This window comes from Varanus komodoensis, unplaced genomic scaffold (assembly GCF_004798865.1).
Source record: "Varanus komodoensis strain SLA01 unplaced genomic scaffold, ASM479886v1 scaffold6_4, whole genome shotgun sequence".
NCBI lineage: Eukaryota > Metazoa > Chordata > Lepidosauria > Squamata > Varanidae > Varanus > Varanus komodoensis.
In genome coordinates, this window is record NW_025336347.1 from 9,631,399 (window position 1) to 9,651,483 (window position 20,085).

At 37.1% G+C, this 20,085-nt stretch overlaps 1 protein-coding gene across 11 annotated transcripts in view; it reads right to left on the minus strand.

Moving 5' to 3' along the window:
- The window catches only part of MITF (melanocyte inducing transcription factor), a 189,319-nt gene that overhangs the window by 63,538 nt on the left and 105,696 nt on the right, over positions 1-20,085 (minus strand). For all 11 annotated transcript variants that reach the window (XM_044451836.1, XM_044451833.1, XM_044451830.1 and 8 more), the window contains exon 2: positions 1,214-1,460. In XM_044451836.1, the coding sequence (XP_044307771.1) occupies positions 1,214-1,460 (247 nt within the window). The remainder of the gene's footprint in view (positions 1-1,213; positions 1,461-20,085) is intronic.

Consider the following 20,085-nt stretch of genomic DNA (forward strand, 5'->3'; position numbering starts at 1 on the left):
AAGTCCAGCATTCTGTTCACCCAGTAACCAGACACTTCCCACAAGAAACCCACAAGCACACCTTCCAGCTCTACAATTTGATCTGTATTCACATTATGCCTGGATCTGACTCTGCCCATGTTCTGCTCTGTTCTGTTCCTACGTGCACGATCCTGTCCAGCCACTTTCTAAAAATCTAAGTCTACCAAGACAAGTGGGCCAGCTCCTGCAAATTCACCTGCAGCTTTATAGTTACTTGACATATATAACACCAACAGCCCTCATTAGTACCAATACTTACAAGAACAAACTGCACTATAGACTCTTTCAGTTGGTGAACCAAGATTTAGTTTTTAAAATTTCAAATTCACCATATTGTTAGCATTGTGTATTGCTTCATAAACAAACACACAGCTGGCTGAAGAGTACTATTAACTCCCTGAATCAGTGAGTGTGTGTGGGGGGGGATATGATTAATAACTGTTGTGGGTACAACAGCTGGGTGATAAAACAATTGCAAACTGCATTTTTATTTTGGATTTTGGAGTTACAGCCTTTATTTTCCAACTTTTAAGAGTTACTTAAAAATAACTTTTAAGAATCTCTGCTGTAACTGTTCCAATTCACATGAAGACATCTGCATTTCTGTCTGTAACAGATACAGTTTTACCCAGTAATTAGGAAGCTGGACTAGCAAGGAACACAAAAGCTACAAAAAGAAATGAAGTCATTTGAGCAAAAAAAAGGATTAATAATGGCTAACAGCAAAAGACCGTATTCCAGATTAAGACTTTCTGAAACAATCCTTTGTGTGGGATCTTTCCATAGCTCTTAAACAAAGCTATATATGTGAATGACATCTATTTTCTACCTTGAGAATAAGAGAACCTGAAAATACAATAATTTGGTAAGTGTTTATTTTAAAAATTGCTTTGGAATATGGAGGTAGATTTCAAATATGTTTCATGTCCTCTGTCTACCCCCTCCCCACCAAAAAACATTTCTTCCTAAATGTTACAAAAAATGAAGGTTCATTCCCAACTCTAGTAAGTGAGCCTTTCCTGGAAAACACAGAAGATTAAAAGTATGTGCAGAGTATACAGGCGGACAGGGAAGTGATGGAATTTATAGTACAACTATCTTGGTGATTATTACATCAAGCACTTTTAAACATCAAGTGCTAAATAAAAACAACAACAACTCTAACAGAATTTCTGCTGGAAACTTCACATACCTTAAGGACTTCCATTGGGACTTGAGTAGCAGGAGAGAGGCTAGCTGGGAGGCTGACGTTGATGGCTGGTGTCTGACTCACTGCCACTCTTTGCTGCATGAACTGAGCAGCCTGCTGTTTCTGTTGCTGCTCTCGCCGCTCCTGCTCCTGCATCTGCTCACGCATGAGCTGCTGGCGTAGCAAAATCCGTGATGTCATACTAGAGGAGCTTAGCGGAGGCTTGGAAGCTCCAGGGTGCTCGGAACTGCTGTGGAAAACACCAGAAGACACACACGGGTCTATCACTCATCCATAGCATTTGTTGAAGTTTGAAGACTAACAAGGGGACAAGAGAAGAGTTCATGCGCTGGGGAAACGGGGTTCTCAGTATCAAACAAAGCATATTGACAGCAATAGTATGGACAGAGATGTCAAGATGCTGGTTTGTCATAGGTTCTAGGATCTGCTATCTATTAACACACGGAGGGCAGTTAAATACCTACTGTTAATAATCGCAAGTATTCAAGCACTTGTATACCACTACTCTGCCAATTTAAGAAAGTTACAGATTGCTTAACTAATTTTGTTCCCCTTTCAAAGAAAACATCTTTAGGAAAACATCTGATAAAAGAGCTTGCTTATGCTCAATCAAATTCATGCAATCCTGTACAGTTCTACACAGACTAAGTCTGACTGACTCCAGTGGAACGTATTTCCAGGAAACACTATAGAATTATGGCCTAAATTACTCTTGTGAGTATCTTACTTTCATAGCAGATATTTCTTAGACAGATATGCAGAAGGTAACTTCAATCCATAGCCTAGAGTTTTAAAAACTATTTGATAGGCTACTGTAACAGTTTCCGAGAAGAAAAATAAGCAAATGGTATTCTTCCAGTTGGTTGCTTTCATGCAATGCCAAATGTGAAGACAGCTTTTATAACCTTTACAAGGGCAGCAATGTCTGGGGAAATTGTAGGGAATTGTAGGGAAACTTCAGCGTGTGCAGGTTAGGTGCATATGTTTCTGCATCATAGCCAATATTTCTAACCTTCAGATTCTGATAACACATATTTATTTATTTACATGCATTTATAGGCTGTCTATAATTGCTGAGGCCTTCCTAGGTGGCTTACAATGCAAAACATACTAGCAGGGTAAAAAAACATTAAGAACCAATTAAAACGTAATTAATTAAACATCTAAAAAGGGCCACAGCATACAGACTAAATGTTTAAAAAATTCCTTGAAAGATATGTTTTTGCCTGGCACAGAAAGGAAAGTAGGGATACGCCAGGAGAATTTCCCTAGGGAGAGAGTTCCAGAGATAGGGAGCAGCAGCAGAAAAGGCCCTTCGCCTAGTTGCCACCCTTTTCACCTCCCTGAGGGTGGTTCTCATAGAAGGGCCTCCTGGACTGATCTAAGGGGGTGGGTACCGATATATGGGTGCAGATGGTCCTTTAGACCATATCACGCTGCTGACCTGTGCTTGGTGTATGGTCAACTACAATCCCAAGATCCTTTTCACAGCTGCTATTCCAAGCTAAGGTGGTGTATGACAATACTAAGACTAGAAAAATCACAATATTTCAGGATAAACAATTAGTATTTCATTCTAAAAACTTAAAGATTCAGCTATGAAACAAGAACATCCATGTGACTACACTAGTTTAGAGCTACACCACCAGCATGCTAATCTAATCTCCTATGCCGGGTGCATATTGATTGAGTATTGTAATTACAAAGTTTACTGACAATGACATGGCAGGAGACACCTCCCCACTGCACTTGAAAACGAGCTACATGTATTAGTGAATAAGAGAAAATTACAGAGTAGGAGAGTAAGAGAAAAGATAAAATACTGAAACTTTCAGAGATGAGTATTGGGATAAAGAGAACATGGTGCTAACCGGTGGCTTTAAAATAAATCTAATAAATAAAGGCATACATTTAAAAAGCTTTAGGCTAGGCTTCCTAGGGTAAGGAAGGCAAGCACTCGTGCTAATGTCTCAGTGAAAATAAGTATCATTAAGGACAGCTATGGCTGTAGATCTTACTAATGGACACACATTCAGCTTTCTTGGGATGGAGTTGCCTACCTTTAAAATGCTAAAGTTTCTAGGGAATCCCATAAATGTGGACAAATTGTTAGAACATCATACCAAAACAACAGGTTGACAAAAATCTTCTGTTTTCTAATCATATCTAGAAACACACAGTTATCTTCCTCTAAAGTTAGTTTAAAGTTTCATTCCTCATGAAAGGTTAGTATTTTAAGACACAGAGAAAAAGGGATCAAACTTAGATTTTTCTGCCTACTGACGTTTTCAAGCCCCCAGCCCCCGATTCCCCCTTCCACCTTCACCCAAGAGGTGGGTGCTGGGGTAGGGAATGATGACTGTCTTGCTATTTCAGACCTGTCAAGTTGAAACATTCCCAGGGAGACTGATCCTTTTGATAAAATAAGAGAAAACCCTTTGTGGTGAAACTAATGCAGCTGTGGAATAATCGCACTAATTAGCTGCTCAAGAGAAGTCACTGACTGTGATACTCATGGAGAAAAAGGAATACTTTCAATTAAGAGTGAAGTGTTCTCACATCCTACAGTGCATCATGGTAACTGTCTAACTTCTTAATGAGAAAGTTGGTACCTTAGTGAAACAGCTATTGATTATCATCAAATTAAATAATATGTGTTTATAAATCTTACAATGAACACGATCTTTCTTATATCCTGCAAGGGAAAGCAGCTGGGTGGGAAGAAGGAGAAATGAGCAACTTAGTGTTTTGGAAATCTTCAGGAATGGACCTCAAGTACATCCTGCCATTTGCCACAATCTCAGACTGAACAATTTCAGTGGTGTGCAACACTTCAGAGAGCATCCTCTAAAAACTTTGTTCCTAACTTTAACATTATTTCAAATATTTCAATATTTTTCAATAAACTCAGAAGTGAGAAACTGTTGGTATGTGACATGCTGAAACACTTTTTTGCAGCCTGTAGACACTAGCAAAATGTCATCAACCTCATGACATTCTTGTACAGCACAGGCATTTACAAACAAAATGCTAACTGTCACATCTTGAAAGGATCATAAGTGGAGATCTCTACTAATGATCAGTTCCAAAATATGGGGCAGGACAAGGGGAGAAAACATTTTCCAGGCATCAGTATTTCCAAAGCATAATAAGTGTGAGGGTATTTTTAAATGTATAGTTTACATCTTAAAGGGGACACCATCAACTTCTTATAAGAACTGAAGGTTTTACTCTTCCTTTTTTCAGGCATGGTAGAAACACTTTTTCAAACATATAGGATATACAGGTAGGCATGAGGACCTGTATTTGGTTGATGGAGAAGACTGCCCCTGGACTATTTCCCGCCTGGGGGCAGGGACTCTCTGGTGACCTCACTGGTGGAAGCCCTGCCCATTGGCACGATTGGGTCCCCAGATGAAGTACAAGCTGGGGATCTTCCAGCCAGCACTTTAGTCCAGGAGCAAGCTCTGGAAATCTTTTGACTTTCCTGTGTGGGGAAGGAGAAACGGGAGCAAAGCACACTTGGCTGGCATTTGCAGGAACTGGCTGAATCCCGACCCTAGGACTCCGCAGGCTCCTGAAAATGCCAGCGGAGTGTGCAGCCAGAAGCGAAGCATTCTTGACTGAAGATTCTGGTAGACGATTGCTCAGGACAATTTATCCTCAATGAATAACTGAGACAACTGGAAAAAAAACCGAAAACAAAAAATGCACATAAGTTGCTAGAGGTCAAGGCAACAAACCTTCCGAAATGTGTTTAAAGTGATTAGTTACTTTTTGCATCTCCTGATCTTCTAGAACATGTTCTGCTTGTAAGGAGGAAGAAAAATGTATTTTTCCATTTCATAATAGACAAATTTAACACTCTCCTTGACATTACCATAAAATTCCTTTAAATTTATTTAATTTAGCAGTTAACTTGGGAGAGGGGAGGCTTAAAGGGGTGAATTTGTCTTGGGTTTTTGTATTTTTGACGTATTATTGGTCCTGATCACTTACATGTAATTATGTTTTTCACTGGAAGGAGGGAAGTCTCAATAAGAACATAGGGTTTATTCCTTTTTACTTGAAATTTGTGCCATGTTTAATAATGCCTGTGAGGAAGCAGACAGGCTTACCCATTTTCCTGGGTGGAAACAACGACTCCATCAACACAATCAGATAGTTCTAATTCACTTTTACAAGAAATAAGAGAAATGAAGACACAGGTGATGTCAGGTGTTAATGATGTGAAAGAAGAGATGAAGAAAATAGATGTTAAAATAGACAACATGGATGAAAGAATAAAAGAATTAGCTAAACAAAACCAAGAGAATCATCAAATAATTATAGAAGTGAAAGCTCAGGTGAAAGAACAAGAGCTAAAAAACAGATGACCAAGTTAGACCAGGTCTCTAAAAGTGTGATTGAGATTCGAGATAGACAACGAAGATCGAACCTAAGCCTTAACAGGTATCCAGAGGATGGGAAAGAGAATGAAGATAAATAGATCCAATTAATATTGGATTGGGCCAAATCTATTCTTCCAGATGTCTCTTTTACAAGATATGATATCGATGCAATACACAGAGTTGGCCCAAGAAGACCGGGAAGAAAAATACCGAGACATTGTGGTTAGATTTTGGTCATATGCAAAAAAAGAACAACTGATGCAAAAATTACAGAATATGACATCAATTATGCTGGGAGGTCATCAGATTCAAGTTTTTCCTGATCTATGTAATGGGACTTTGCAATGGAAAAGAGATATGTCTCAAGTCTGTCAAATATTACAAAAGAATTCCATAAAATATAGCAGGGGGTTCCTGATTTTTATGAGGTTTGCATATAATGGAAAATATTATAGAGTGGATACAGAGGAGGAAGCACTGGAATCACTGAAGATGCTTGGAGTTATGATGATGAATACATGGCACAAGTGCAAAAGTTAAAGGACATATCCACATTTTCAAGAAGGAAGACAGAGGAGAAGAGAAGAGATAGTGAGAAGAAGTTAAGCATAGCAGCAGGAGGTTCATTCGCTCCATAGAGGCAGAAAGAAGAGGAGATGCAGAAGAATAGGAGTCTTAGAAGAAGAATGAAGAGATAAGAAGATTTATATGTAATAGATATAGAATATATTGTATTTGTTAGCATTGGAATTATTACTGAAATATATGGGAATTTTGAGTATAGAATAAAAGGATATAGATGAGTGGGGAGGGTGGAATGAGTGTCTATGGTCTTTGAAGGGAAGGCTCCTCTTCCCATCCCCCCTTGGAAGCCTGAAGTTGCGGGGAGGAGAGAATCTCCTGAAGATGGACAAGGGGGCTTTTATACACAATTGTGGTGGGGAATATGGTGGGGGTAGGGATGAGTTGATTTGGGTGGTTGTTATGGTCTTATGTTTATCACATATGGAGACCAAAAAGAACATTTAACATATTGAAAGAATGGGAAAAACACTGAAGATTGTGTCTTGGAATGTAAATGGCTTGGGAGAAAGACATAAATGAGCCTGAATTGAAAAATCTTTATATAAAGAAAAAGCAGATATTATATTTTTACAAGAAACACATCAAAAGAAAGATGGGGTAAATGAACTAAAATTATATTGGGCAGCCATATACGAAAAATCATATGGTAGTTCAAAAGCAAGAGGTGTTGCAATTATTCTTGCCAAAAGGTGTGAATTTAAAATAAAAGCTATAAAAAAGGATCATTAGGGAGATTTCTTATTATAATACAAAGTCTGATGCATGGACAAGAGGTGACTTTAGCTAATATATATGCACCGGATACAAATCAAAGGGAGTTCTATGACAAGGTATATAAAGAAATAGAAGAATTTAAAAAAGGATATGTGATAATGGTGGGTGATTATATGGTTATGGATAAAGAAAAAGATAAATCTAACCCATCAAAGTTAGATATAAAACATAATACAGATTTAAGTAGGTTTATTAATGAAAACAGATTTAAAGATGTTTGGAGAGAATTAAATGGGGACCAAAAATTATACATTTTATTCAAATAGACATAAAACTTTTACAATAGATTATATATTTGTAACATCAAAAATAATGTCCAAGATAGTCAATGCGGATATGTAAGTAATTAAAATATCAGACCATGCATTGATAACAATGGAAATGGAAATAAAATGTGATTATAGACAGGCAAATAGATGGAGGAGAGATTTAAGGATTTTTAAAAATGAGAAGATTTTAAAAAAATAGAATAAGAATTAAAAGAAACATGGGAAATAAATGAAAAAGGAGGTAGTAATATAAGTGTAATATGGGATACAATGTAAGCATTGATAAGATAAATAATATATTCATATATCTGCAAAAAAACAAAAAGAGCAACTTATAAAGAGACTAGCAGTTAAAGAATTAAGAGGAAAAATATATTAAAAGTAGAGAAAACAAAATTATGTTAGAATTAATAGCAAAAAGAAAAGAAATACAAAATATTGAAATAGAACAAGTTCAAAGAAATTAATTTACTTGAAAAGGGAATTTTATGAAAATAGTAATAAAAATTCCAAAATGCTGGCCAGAGCCACACAAGTCAAAAAACCAAAAAAATTAATTGGAGTAATAAAGAATGAAAAAGGGGAAAGATGCAATAAGGTGAAAGAAAAACTTTTAATTTTTCAAAGGTTTTTTGATAAATTATATAAGGGAAATGAAACAGATTCAAAAGAAAGCCAATAATATATAGAAAAGAATTTAAAGTATAACATTCGAGAAGAGGATAAAGAAATTATGGAAACTAAAACAGAAGAAGAGATATTGGAAGTTATAAATAAATTATAAATAGGTAAAGCACCAGGATCTGATGGATTGGGTCCTGAATATTATAAAAAATTTAAAAATTATTAGTCCCTAAAATGAAAACGATGTTTAATAAAATAATGGAAGGGGCAGCAATGCCATGCACTTGGGAGAGAATCCATGAAACCCAATAAAGATCTTACAAAGCCTGGATCTTACAGACCAATATCTCTCATTAATCAAGTTGCTAAGATATTTACAGTGGTATTGGTAAATAGATTGAATAAATTTATAGATAAATATATAAAGAATGATGAATGTGGGTTTATAAGAGGTTGGCAAAAGTCAGATGTGGTAAGGAGAGTTTTAAATATTAACTATTATATTGAGAAGCAAAATATAAAGGCAAGTATACTAGCATTAGATATATTTAAAGCCTGTGGAATGGCCAACAGTGAAGATCTTAATAGAGAAGATGGGATTTGGAGTAAAGTTTAAGAAAGTAATAAATCAATTATATTCAGAAAATGCGGCAAAAATAATTGTAAATGATGGTATTACAGAAACAATAATCCTAAACCAAGGGACGAGACAGGGTTGTCCTTTATTCCCAACATTATTTGCTTTAATGATGGAAATATTGGCAAATGCAATTAGGAATGATACACAGATAGATGGAATAGGAGTGTGTCAGAAAATCAAAATTAATTTATTTGCAGATGACACATTGCTAACATTTCAAGACCCAATAAATACTATAAAGAGAATATATTTACATTTAAAGGGATTTGGGAAGTTAATTGGGGAAAATGAAGTTATATAATCATAATAGTGAAGAATTGGATCTATTAAAAGAAAAATATAAATTAAAAATAGTAGATAATATTAGATATTTAGGAATTGCTATTCGAAAAGATAGTCAAGAATTAAAAAAGAAAAATTATGAAAAGTTAAAGAAGGACATAAAAGATAAAATAGGAAAATATGAAATGGTAAAATTAACATGGTTTGGAAGAACAGCAGTAACAAAAATGAAAATTCTGCCAAAGATTAATTTTTTGTTTTGGATGATCCCAATCAGGTTTTATGATCAAGAATTAAAGGAAATGCAGAAATTATTGGAGGTTTCTTGTAATGGAGGGAAAAGAGAAAGAGTAAGTAAAGTGTTATGGTATGAATCACAAAAAAAGGAGGGCTGGGTATTCCAGATTTTTAAAAGTATTGATTTACAAACCAATTAAAGATAGTTCCAGATATTATAGCCCAAAATAAAGAATTTATATGGAGTGATATCGAATTAAAAGAATTAAGGGAAATAGCTGATCATTTAGAGGCATGTTGGTTTTAAAAGGATATTAAAAAGATTATTAAGAGAATTCAAAATCTCTTTTTAAAAAATATGATGGAAGTATGGGAAAAATGGAGACAACAGTTAATCCCAGGAACTTCTCCTTTAACACCAGTGATCGAAATGGAGAAATCCTCAAAAATAGAATCAAAGGATTGGATTAATAAATTAAAAAATAACCATATATATAAATAGGAAGGCTGGAAAAATAAGATAAAAATATAATACAATTAAGGAGGTTAAATTAAATTGGTTAAATTTAATTCAATTAGAAAAATGGATAAAGATGAAGGACAAACTTAAAGAGGAAGAAAGACAATAACAAAATTTGAAACAATTATAAAAGAATGTGAGAATTGAAGAATTGCCAAAGTCTATAGGATATTAATGGAGTTAGGGGATCAGGCAAAAAGTTTAAAATCAATGTGGGAAATGGATGTAGGTGAAATAAAAGACAAAGACTGGAAGAATATTTGGAATAGAAGAGTATATAAGAATATGGTAGTTAGAATTAAAGAGCATGGATACAAGGTAATATGGAGATGGTATTTAACACCAGTTAAGTTAAATCAAATTGATGACAAATACTCTACTCTATGTTGGAGATGTGGTACAGAGATTGGAACTTAGCTTCTCCCCCTTCCTGATACAGTCACAAAGTCCAACAGCTATTTTCTCTCTACAGTTTTCTTGGACTACATTTACCATGATCTTGGATTGGTACAGCTGAACCAAGAGAGATAATGCTCAGTGAGGAGGAGCTGTTTTGTGGAGGAAGGGAGACAGGACTCAACAATAGCAGGGTCTCAGTGAGAGCTTCAGAATTTGTATTTGGTGCACACCTGCAACAAACACAAAGTGTGGACAGTGTATGTGCCCATACAAGCATCTTTAAGCACCCATATATTTGCCGTACAAGCTGTGGAGCTGCCTTTAACTACTACAGAATAAAATGGGGCAGTTATTGAAGCAAGTATGCCAACACATCTATTACATGAAAGCTCAAGAATTTAAACCAGTTTCTGGACTCACCTTTGTGCAAGGGTGAGTACTGAACTATAAAATCTTAAACTGTTTTCCTAATTATGTCTCACTGAGATCTTTTAGATCCATGAAATTATGGATCATAATCCTAGAGCATAATCGCATAGAGCACGCTCACACGGCTTCATGCAAGTTTGGAAATCCTTTTGGAGTCATAAAATTTAAGCATCTTTCAGAAAAGTTATGATATTGTCCTATTTAGGCTAGTGTTGAATAGCAGATGCCAAAGCTCAGGGCTCAGATATCTAATGCTTATGGTAGGTCTGTTTCATGAGAAGAACCCTGCTAGATCAGTCCAAGGGTCCAGCATTCTCTTGACCAACCAGCTGTGAATGAGATTCCCCCTCAAGGCCATGACATGAACATCACCTTCCTGCCAAAGGTGATGGCAAGTGGTGGGCATACTGCAACTGGTGCTGAAGGTAGCATGCACCCAGTCATGGTAGCTTTCTCTTCCAGGAATTTCTCCAATCCTCTTTTCAAGCCATCCAAGTTGGTGGCCATTGCTACATCCTGTGGAAGTGAATTCCACAGTTTAACTATGCACAGTGTGATGAATAACTTTTTTTAATTTATTCTGAATCCTCATCAATCAGCTTCTTGGAATGACCCCAGATTCTAGAATTATGGGAAAGGAAGAAAAATACATAATTTTGTACATTTAATGTCTCTCCTGACTCAACTTTTTTCTAAGCTAAACAACCCCAGCCACTGTAAACTTTCCTCCTAGGGGAGTTACTCCAGCCCCTTGATCATTTTGGTTGCCCTTCTCTGCATTTTTCCCAAACCAACAATATCCATTTTTAGGTGTGGCAACAAGAAATATACACAACATTCCAACTGCAATTGCACCATTGACTTGTGTTAGGGCAGTATGAGACAGGCAATTTTATTTGTAATTTCTTTTATATATATATATATATGTAGCCTTTTTCATAGCTGCTACAGGTGGGGTTGACATTATCATTGAACTTCCCAATTTCAAGATCCCTTTCTTGGTCAGTCACCTTTAGGTCCCACCATCCTATACTTGAAGGGGGTGGTTACTCACTGTGCATTACTTTGCACTTGCTTACATTGAGTCACATCTGCCATGATGCCCATTCTCCCAGTATGAGGAGATCTTTTTGAAGCTCCTCACAAGCTCTTTTTGTTTTAGCCATCTATTCAGTGCATTTTCATAGTACTTTAGGCTTCCTGCAGATTTTGGGACTAGACTGGTTTTAAAAGATGCTAGATAAATGAACAGACTGAAAGGTAGGGAGATACTAAGACGGCGGGTATCTTGCATTTTGATTGTAGGTCACATTCTTGGCGAATGATTTCTCACACTGTGTGCCTATTTGACATGTAAGTGTGTATGCTATGTGCCCGTTGAATATGCATGCACACACACACACATAATACCCATCATCAGCATCACAGATCTGAAGACTAAATGGACCTGAGGGAGCGACTAAGCTGATTATAAAATGTTCTGCTCATCTTTAGTAAAAGAAATGCCAGAAACAGATTTAGCACAGAAAGAATTTGAGTCAAGCATAATGTTGCTTTTATTCATGCACATAATGCGGAGTATTCTGTTACAGTGAACCCATAAGAGCATTCATTAGGTGTGAGCTCCCAAGCTGAGAGACATTCTGTTCCCATTCCATTTTCCAGCTGATGCCAACATTCCCTCCAGCTCTTCTACACCCAACCCACAACAATAAAAAGTAAAAAAAAATAAAAATAAAAAAAACATTTATGGTTCAGCACAGGCAAGCAAGAAAGATCCACACAAATTGGGGTTCATTCACGTGTTCTAATGGAAACTGGGCACCCACAAAGCATGACCCTACTGTCCAAAAAATGTGAAATGAATTGATCAGCATGCCATCCACTCAATGCATGAAATGCTTTCCCAATCTTAGGAAGAACAAAGCCACAGCAGTAATAGGCCTGCAAAGGATCAGGCAGATTGCTTCAGTTTCTCCTGTCGATCAGCCCATTCTGATACCAACATTAAAGCCTTATGTCATAGCACCATGTTGATCCACAGCACCTGCTACTGGAGAAACTGATAAGCATTTCCAAAAATCAGGAACTATTGCGTTGTGATGGTGAAACACTATCTATTTACATACAATCAATTTCTCAGAAAGGCTTTACTTTTAAAGGGCCTTAATGCAAAGATTTTCCGTCAAATATGATTCCCCCTGCCCACCCTTCCAGTCTTTCTTGTTTGTTCTATTTAATCTAGATGTCCCATATCTACCAAGTCCAGCTACACTGGCACCATTATCACTGCTGCTGCTTCTAAGCAAGGCTCAAGTTCTGGACGTATATGTGACCTTCTTTGAAATATATAACAGAAAGTTATTTGACATTTTGAAAAGCAAAGCTTCATGTCCTGGAGGATGGCAAACAGCAGGTCCAAGTAGCTGGCCTACAAGAAACTCCATAGAAGTTTAATCTTATCCAAAAGATTAAGATAGGCAGTGCCTGCAGGCAAACATATGCAAATTCTAGCCCATCAGGCTCCCATGCTTGCTTTCAAATCATTTTGCTCCAGAAGAGTCCAAAAGCTTCCTCACACTGAAAGACACACAGGACAAACTAACCCTTGCCATGCAGATGAAAGAGCAAGCCAGCAAATATCTGAATAAGAGGCAGCTTCAATAGTTACCCAATTGGTTAGTGAATCTCTTTCTTTCCCTGTTTGTCTGGCCCTTCTTTGGTGTAACATTACTTCAGTTTAAAAGCAAACAAAAGGTTCATCCTCTCAGTTTTGAGAAGTCCATTTACTCTGCCAGAATGTAGCAGTTCTGGGACCACTCCTTTTTGGTATTTTAATTTGGTAATTTAATTTTGCTATTTTTATTTTGGTCATTATATATTTTTCAGCACCATGTTAATACCTTTTTATTTGATCAATATTTTAATATGTATTAATTAGATTTTATTGTTTGTATTTTATTGGATTTTCAGCCAGCGTGGAATAGTTAATTTATTTTATTCTGATTAATGTTGTAAGCCATCCAGAGGTGGAAGTAATGGATGGCATACAAATTTTATAAATAAATAAATTTAAGTTATAGAAGGAGAGTGAACTAGTCACTTGTAAGCATTTGTACATAAAACTTTTTAGTGTACATAACATCTTTAAAAGTATTTTTCAATATTGTAATTCAGTGCAAGTAAGTAAATCTTGCTATTGTATCAATATTCCTAAAAAATCGATGGAAACTGTAGCTTCGCCTGCATCTTGCAGCTACTCCAGCTCGTTCCCGTGAGCTCTCCCAGGCCCTGCCCTTGCTCCCCCCTCCTCCCCCGGCGTGGGTGGCAGCTGCCCCGGATTGGAGTGGAATTGCGCGGGAGGTGCACGTGCTTAACTCGCCGGCCACCGTCGGCCCCAGGACAGGACTGGCCTCAACATCACCACCACCGTGGACTGCGCAGCCGCCATAGCTGCTCCGGACGTGCCACTGCCTGCACCTCACGGCTACGCCATCTCACGCCGGCGCGCTCTCCCGGGCCCTGCCCTTGCTCTGTCCTCCTCCTCTCCCGGCGTGGGTGACAGTCACTTTCATTTAACTTATTTAATTTGTATTTTTTGGTTAATTGTTATTTATTGTTGTTTTATTGTGGTTGTTTTAATTACTGTAAGCCGTCCTGAGATGCCATGCATAAAGGACGGCGTGCAAAAGTTTAAATAAATAAAATAAATAACTGTGAGTTTGTGGACCATCTTGGACTTTCTTCTGTACCACAAAATTCTTCAAAGGCTCTTTGAAGTGTGTCTTTGGCTCTCTCTTATACAAACACTATCACTTGATAGTGCAAGAATAAAACATTAGGACTAAATGTAGTTCTAAACTGTGTTCTTTGTCTACTGTGGTAAGAAGAATAGAGAAAGATGTAGCCCTATATTCTGGCACCAACTGCTAAATTAAAAAGAATAAGGGTATGAATACCTAGAAGTTCTTGAAGCTTCAAGTATTTGGGCCAAATCTATACACACCTGGAGAACTACAGTTCCAAGAAAAAAATTGTGTTGGGCCACATCCATGTAAGCATCCAGTTAATAAAAGAAGTTTTAACTTTGAAAAATAAAATACAGAGTCAACTGAAAACAAATCTGAATTGCTCTGATCCAAATGTTGTAAATGTTCAATGAGAAAGATTTATTTCTGTTGCTGTTTTTTAATCTGTTTAGCTTGTTGCTCTATAGAGATGCCTGTTATCCCTAGTGTACCAACATACTAGATGGGTTAGGAATGTGAAGGGATGAAAAGATTAGCCTGCAATGTGCCCTTCCGTTTTTTTATTTTCTTTTTCTGCATTATCCAGGCAATCTAGCACTAATCTTTAGGCTACCGCTTGAGTTCCCAAAGCTATTAGCAGTATTTCTTCAACAACAGCAACAGCAATCTGAGAAGTCTTGCTTCCTGGCTTCAAAAGTGGCATTTCAAGAGATCTTATCTGAGTAATGAAGGAGCAACTGTAGAGATCCATACTGAAAACAGTATTCATGTCCACATTTAAAAATCAAGAGTAGCATTTTGAATCTGGAAGAAAGTGATGGCTCTCCTGCTACAAGGTAAAACTGAAAAAAAGCTTTGTCTGTTGCCAAGTAAACACCAGCCTAGTGTATTCAACAGAATGCATTTTTAAAGATAAGCAACCTATCAAACATCCCTTAAGATAAGATCCACCTAAGAAATTAGTCACCAGCTTTTTCATAAAAGCACAGGGAGGGCAAAATGAGATGTTTCAAAAGTCAAGCAAAACAAAAATGTGAAAGTTAAATTTCAGCTAACAACAGTGAAGGAGAATTTAGTTAACTTATAAAAAAGTTCTATTCATACAACATTCCTAACAAATGAGCATGCGTTTGCTTTCCAACTATATTGTTATACATACATCTCCAGTTGTGGAAATGAATGTGTCAAATTTTTATTCTTAAACACACTCATCTTTCCTCTGTCTTGAACCTGCAAGCGGCCGTTCATGTCTGCCTTAGTTCCTAGTAACCCCACTGAAATTAGGATTCCTCATAAATAAACGGATTATGAATTGCAGTCAGACTTCATACATTAATTCTCAGCTCATCATTTGCTATCCTTTAAAATGAAAGCATCGCTCTTTCATTTAAAAAGCAACAAATATTGTTTGCAGAGACAGAAATGAAAGAGCAACTGTTGTGGAAATTCATCATTTTAAAAATAGTTATTTGCCAGTCATCTTTGGCCTGGTTAACCTCATGGATTACATGTGAATATTTACATGGATTTGCATGTGCGCATAGTCGACACTGGTGTGTGCTGTTGAACAATCAGGATAACTTATAAACATATGAAAAGCAAATGAAAATACAACAGCAAACTGATTTCATTCAGTCAGTGGTAATATGCACAACAACATATCCAATAGTGTTTTTCTCCTTGTCTTGTAACACTTTGTACTTCATTCCTACACTTAATAATTGATTGCAGGCTATACTAACACTGAATTCAGCAGTTCTATTGGCTGGCATGATTTAAACTAGTAACCTTAAAAAAAAAACAGCTTGGCATGCCACTCTGCCCTTTTCTGCCAAGGACAGAGCAACAATCTTGTAAAACTATTTTCATATTCTGGCACAGCTTCCCACAGAGTATAGGCTCAGGCAGCATTACAGAACACCCTGACAGAATAACCCAGATCTGGATTGTCTTGAGTTTGGGTACAGAACCACCAAACGATTGTGCTGGAGTATCAGCCAGTGATATTAGGACAATGTGGACTTGTGGTTTTTGTTGATTTTGTCTTTATTTTCCCCTACTTTTCTCAAAATCCTAAAAATTGTGCACATATGCATAGAAATGGAAAAGATTAAGGCTATATTCACATGCCTGGCTTATAAATAATGAAGCCACCACACTGCATTACTGGTAAAACATACTCTGTTCACTTGTTTGAGCAGATAACAAAAAGACAAATAGTTTGAGATTCTCTCTATAGATAGATAGATAGATATAAACATTTTTTTAAAAAAATCTGCCAGTTTAAAACTATCTTAAGGCTGTTTCATGTTGACTCAGTTCAGCTAAGCCAGGAGACTGCAAGCAGAAGCTGCTGCCTTGATGCAAAAGTGTTGAACATCAGGACCACGGGAGGAAAAAATCTGGCCTGCCCTTGGGCACCCTCCAGCCTTCCCGGCTTTTTTTTTTTTTTTTTTTTTTTTGGTGGGGTAGACCCCTTTCCTTCCCCCCCTTTTTATTTTTATTTTTAAATACAGAAGAAAAAAAAAACATAAATACAACACTTCACAACACTAATAATATAACATACAAAAACTCAATTAATAATTAGTAAATAATGAAGTGCCCCCACCACCCCAGAGACCAATAATACCTCCACTTAATTCATATATTAAAACAATATATAATATATAATATACTTCAATTATATCCATATTCCCTCCAGAAATTCATATAATCTTGATTAGGTTTACAACCTTTGCCTTCTATCAGTACTGCTTTTACAAAATTTTACAAAATTCCATTATATTTATTTGCTTTTATTAACCCTTTTTAAATTTTTATTTTTGTCATCAGTTTCCATAATTCATTATACTATTTATACTTTTGCAAAACCCAATTCTGTTTCCAATATTTAACTATCACTAACCTAACTGCCACTATCAAACTTAGGATCAATTCTTTCTTAACTTCATTTATATCTTGTTTTTCAATCTACAGTAGTAACACAATTCTCGGTGACATTTCTAAGTCTATATCTAAAATTTCTCTAATTTCATTAAATACCATGATCCAAATATTTTGTATATTATCACAATCCCACCATATATATTTGTAAGTTCCAATCCCTTTCCCACATCAACAACATACATTAGAGTATTTGTCATCAATTTGATTTAACTTAACTGGTGTTACATACTATCTCCATATCACCTTATATCCATGCTCCACCGGCATATTCTTACATACTCTTCTATTCACCGGGGGAGTGCGTCCCTGTTGGTTCTCCTGGACCTCTCAGCAGCTTTCAATACCATCAACCATGGTATCCTCCTGGATAGGCTGTCGGGACTGGGAGTAGGAGGCACTGCTTGGCAATGGTTCTGCTCCTACCTTGCCGGCTGATTCCAGAAGGTGGTGCTGGGGGATGTTGGCTCTGCGCCATGGCAACTTTGCCATGGAGTACTATAGGGCTCTATTTTGTCCCCCTTGCTATTTAACATCTACATGAAACCGCTGGGAGAGGTCATCAGGAGTTTGGGCTGCGGAGTCATCAGTATGCTGATGACACCCAGCTCTACCTCTCCTTTTCAACTAATCCAGGTGAGGCAGTGGCTGTCCTGAACCAGTGCCTGGCAGAGGTAATGGGCTGGATGAGGGCCAATAAACCAAAGCTCAATCCAGATAAGATGGAGGTCCTGTTGGTAGGTGATTCGGGTTTCCAGGTAAGTGACCTGGACCCTGCCCTGGATGGGGTTGCACTCACTCTAAAGGACAGGGTCCACAGCTTAGGAGTGCTTCTCTACCCAGAACTGTCCCTAGAAGCCCAGGTGACGGCAGTGATGAGGAGCGCTTTCCTTCAGCTCCAGCTAATCCATCAGATGCGTCCTTTCCTGGAGGAGAGGTGCCTGGCAGCAATGACACATGCACTGGTTACCTTCCGCTTGGACTACTGTAACACACTTTATGTGGAGCTGCCCTTGAAGACAGTCTGGATACTTCAGATGGGGCAAAACAGAGCTGCCAGAATACTGTCGGGGGCTGGTTGTTATTCTCACATAACTCCAGTCTTCTATCAGCTCCAATGACTTCCCATTGAAGTCCAGGCTCAATTCAAGGTGTTGGTTATTACCTATAAAGCCGTAAACAGCTTGGGACCAGGATACCTGAAGGTACACATTTTCCCAACATGCCCTCCTGACCCCTAATGTCAGCAGCAGAGGCCTTCCTCCAGGAACCCTCTTTGAAAGAGGTCAGGAGTCAGAGTACTCGGAGGAGAGCTTTCTCTGCCTTGGCGCCCCAACTATGGAATGTGCTCCCTAGAGAGGTCCGCCTGGCTCCATCATTATATGCTTTTTGGCACCAGGCCAAGACCTTTTTATTTGACCAATATTTTAAAGTTAATTGATTTTAATTGTATATTTATTCATTAAATTTGTTTTAAATATATCATTTTCTACTCAGTCGTGGTGTGGCCAATTTATTTGTTTAGGACTGGATATTGTATTTGGGGTTTCAATGTCTATAAACCACCCAGAGAGCCCTCTGGGCTATTGGGGTGGTATATAAATGCAATAAATAAATAATATTCCAAATATTTTTCCAATCCTTGTCTTTTATTTCACCCACATCCATTTCCCAAATTGATTTTAAACTTTTTGTCTGATCCCCTAACTCCATTAATATTCTATAAATTGTAGCAATTCTTCCTTTACTTGTATACTCTTCCTCAGTCTCACGTTCTTTTATAATCATTTCAAATTTTGTTAATTGTCTTTCTTCCTCTTTAAATTTGTCCTCCATCTTTATCCATTTTTCTAACTGAATTAAATTTAACCAATTTAATTTAGCTCTGCCAATATACTCCTTAATTGTATTATATTTTTCTCTTATTATTCCAGTCGTCCCATTTATATATATGATTGCTTTTTTTAATCTATTAATCCAAACCTTTGATTCTATTTTTGGGAATTTCTCCATTTCGACCACTTTCATGGAATTAACTGTTGGGGAGACCCCTTTCCTGACCACTGCTCTTTTATAGTTTTGTAGTTGTTGCATGTTTTCATAACTGCATCCAGTCTAAAAGGTCATACTTCCTGGAAGTATGAAACTTAAGTTAAATTCTGCTGCTATTTTTAATTATCTATCTATCTATCTATCTATCTATCTATCTATCTATCTATCTAACTATCTACCTACCTACCTACCTACCTACCTACCTAAAACATTTGTATGCTGCCCAATTGTGCTGCACCACCTTGACCTTGTTCTTTTGTATCTGACCTCATCCCTCTTTATATCAACATATCTTAACAAATATGCCTTAAGATCAGTAAAGTCACCAGCTGTGTTTGTTTGTTTCTTAGATGCGTGTAAAAGCTGCCCTATTATCATTATGCCATTACAATAAAATCAATAATAACACTAATAAAATAATACAGTTAAAAAGTTTACACCCTTTATGAGCCCGTACCTTTCTTTGGTCTCTCAGGCCCAAAGCTGGGGCAGATGGGATGCCTGGGACCCACAAAGATGTCCCACGTGGCTCTGTATCGCCTTATGAAGTACCTGAACTTTACTGAATAGCTACAGAGATCCTCCTGCAATTTGGCCCATGCTGATTTAAGTTTGGGTGTTGTTCAATGCCTACTGGTTCCTTCTTTGGGCAGGAAAACTCTAATCATCTTTAAGTTGCTGCTCAGAAGATCCCCAAACCTATAAAGAATCCCCTTCTTCAGTATATATGAATGAAGTACATCAGCAGTTTTCGCAAATTTTAAGTCATCTATGATACGCTTGTTCAAAAGGAACATAAATGTCGCCCCAAAGCTTTTTGCGAATGGGGCGGCATAAAAATGGTTTAAATAAATAAATAAATGTAGGAACAATTATTACAATTTAAATACAAATGCAACATATCTAATCACAGTGCTAAAATGTGTTTTTATTAGGCTTTTTATAAACCTGAAACCG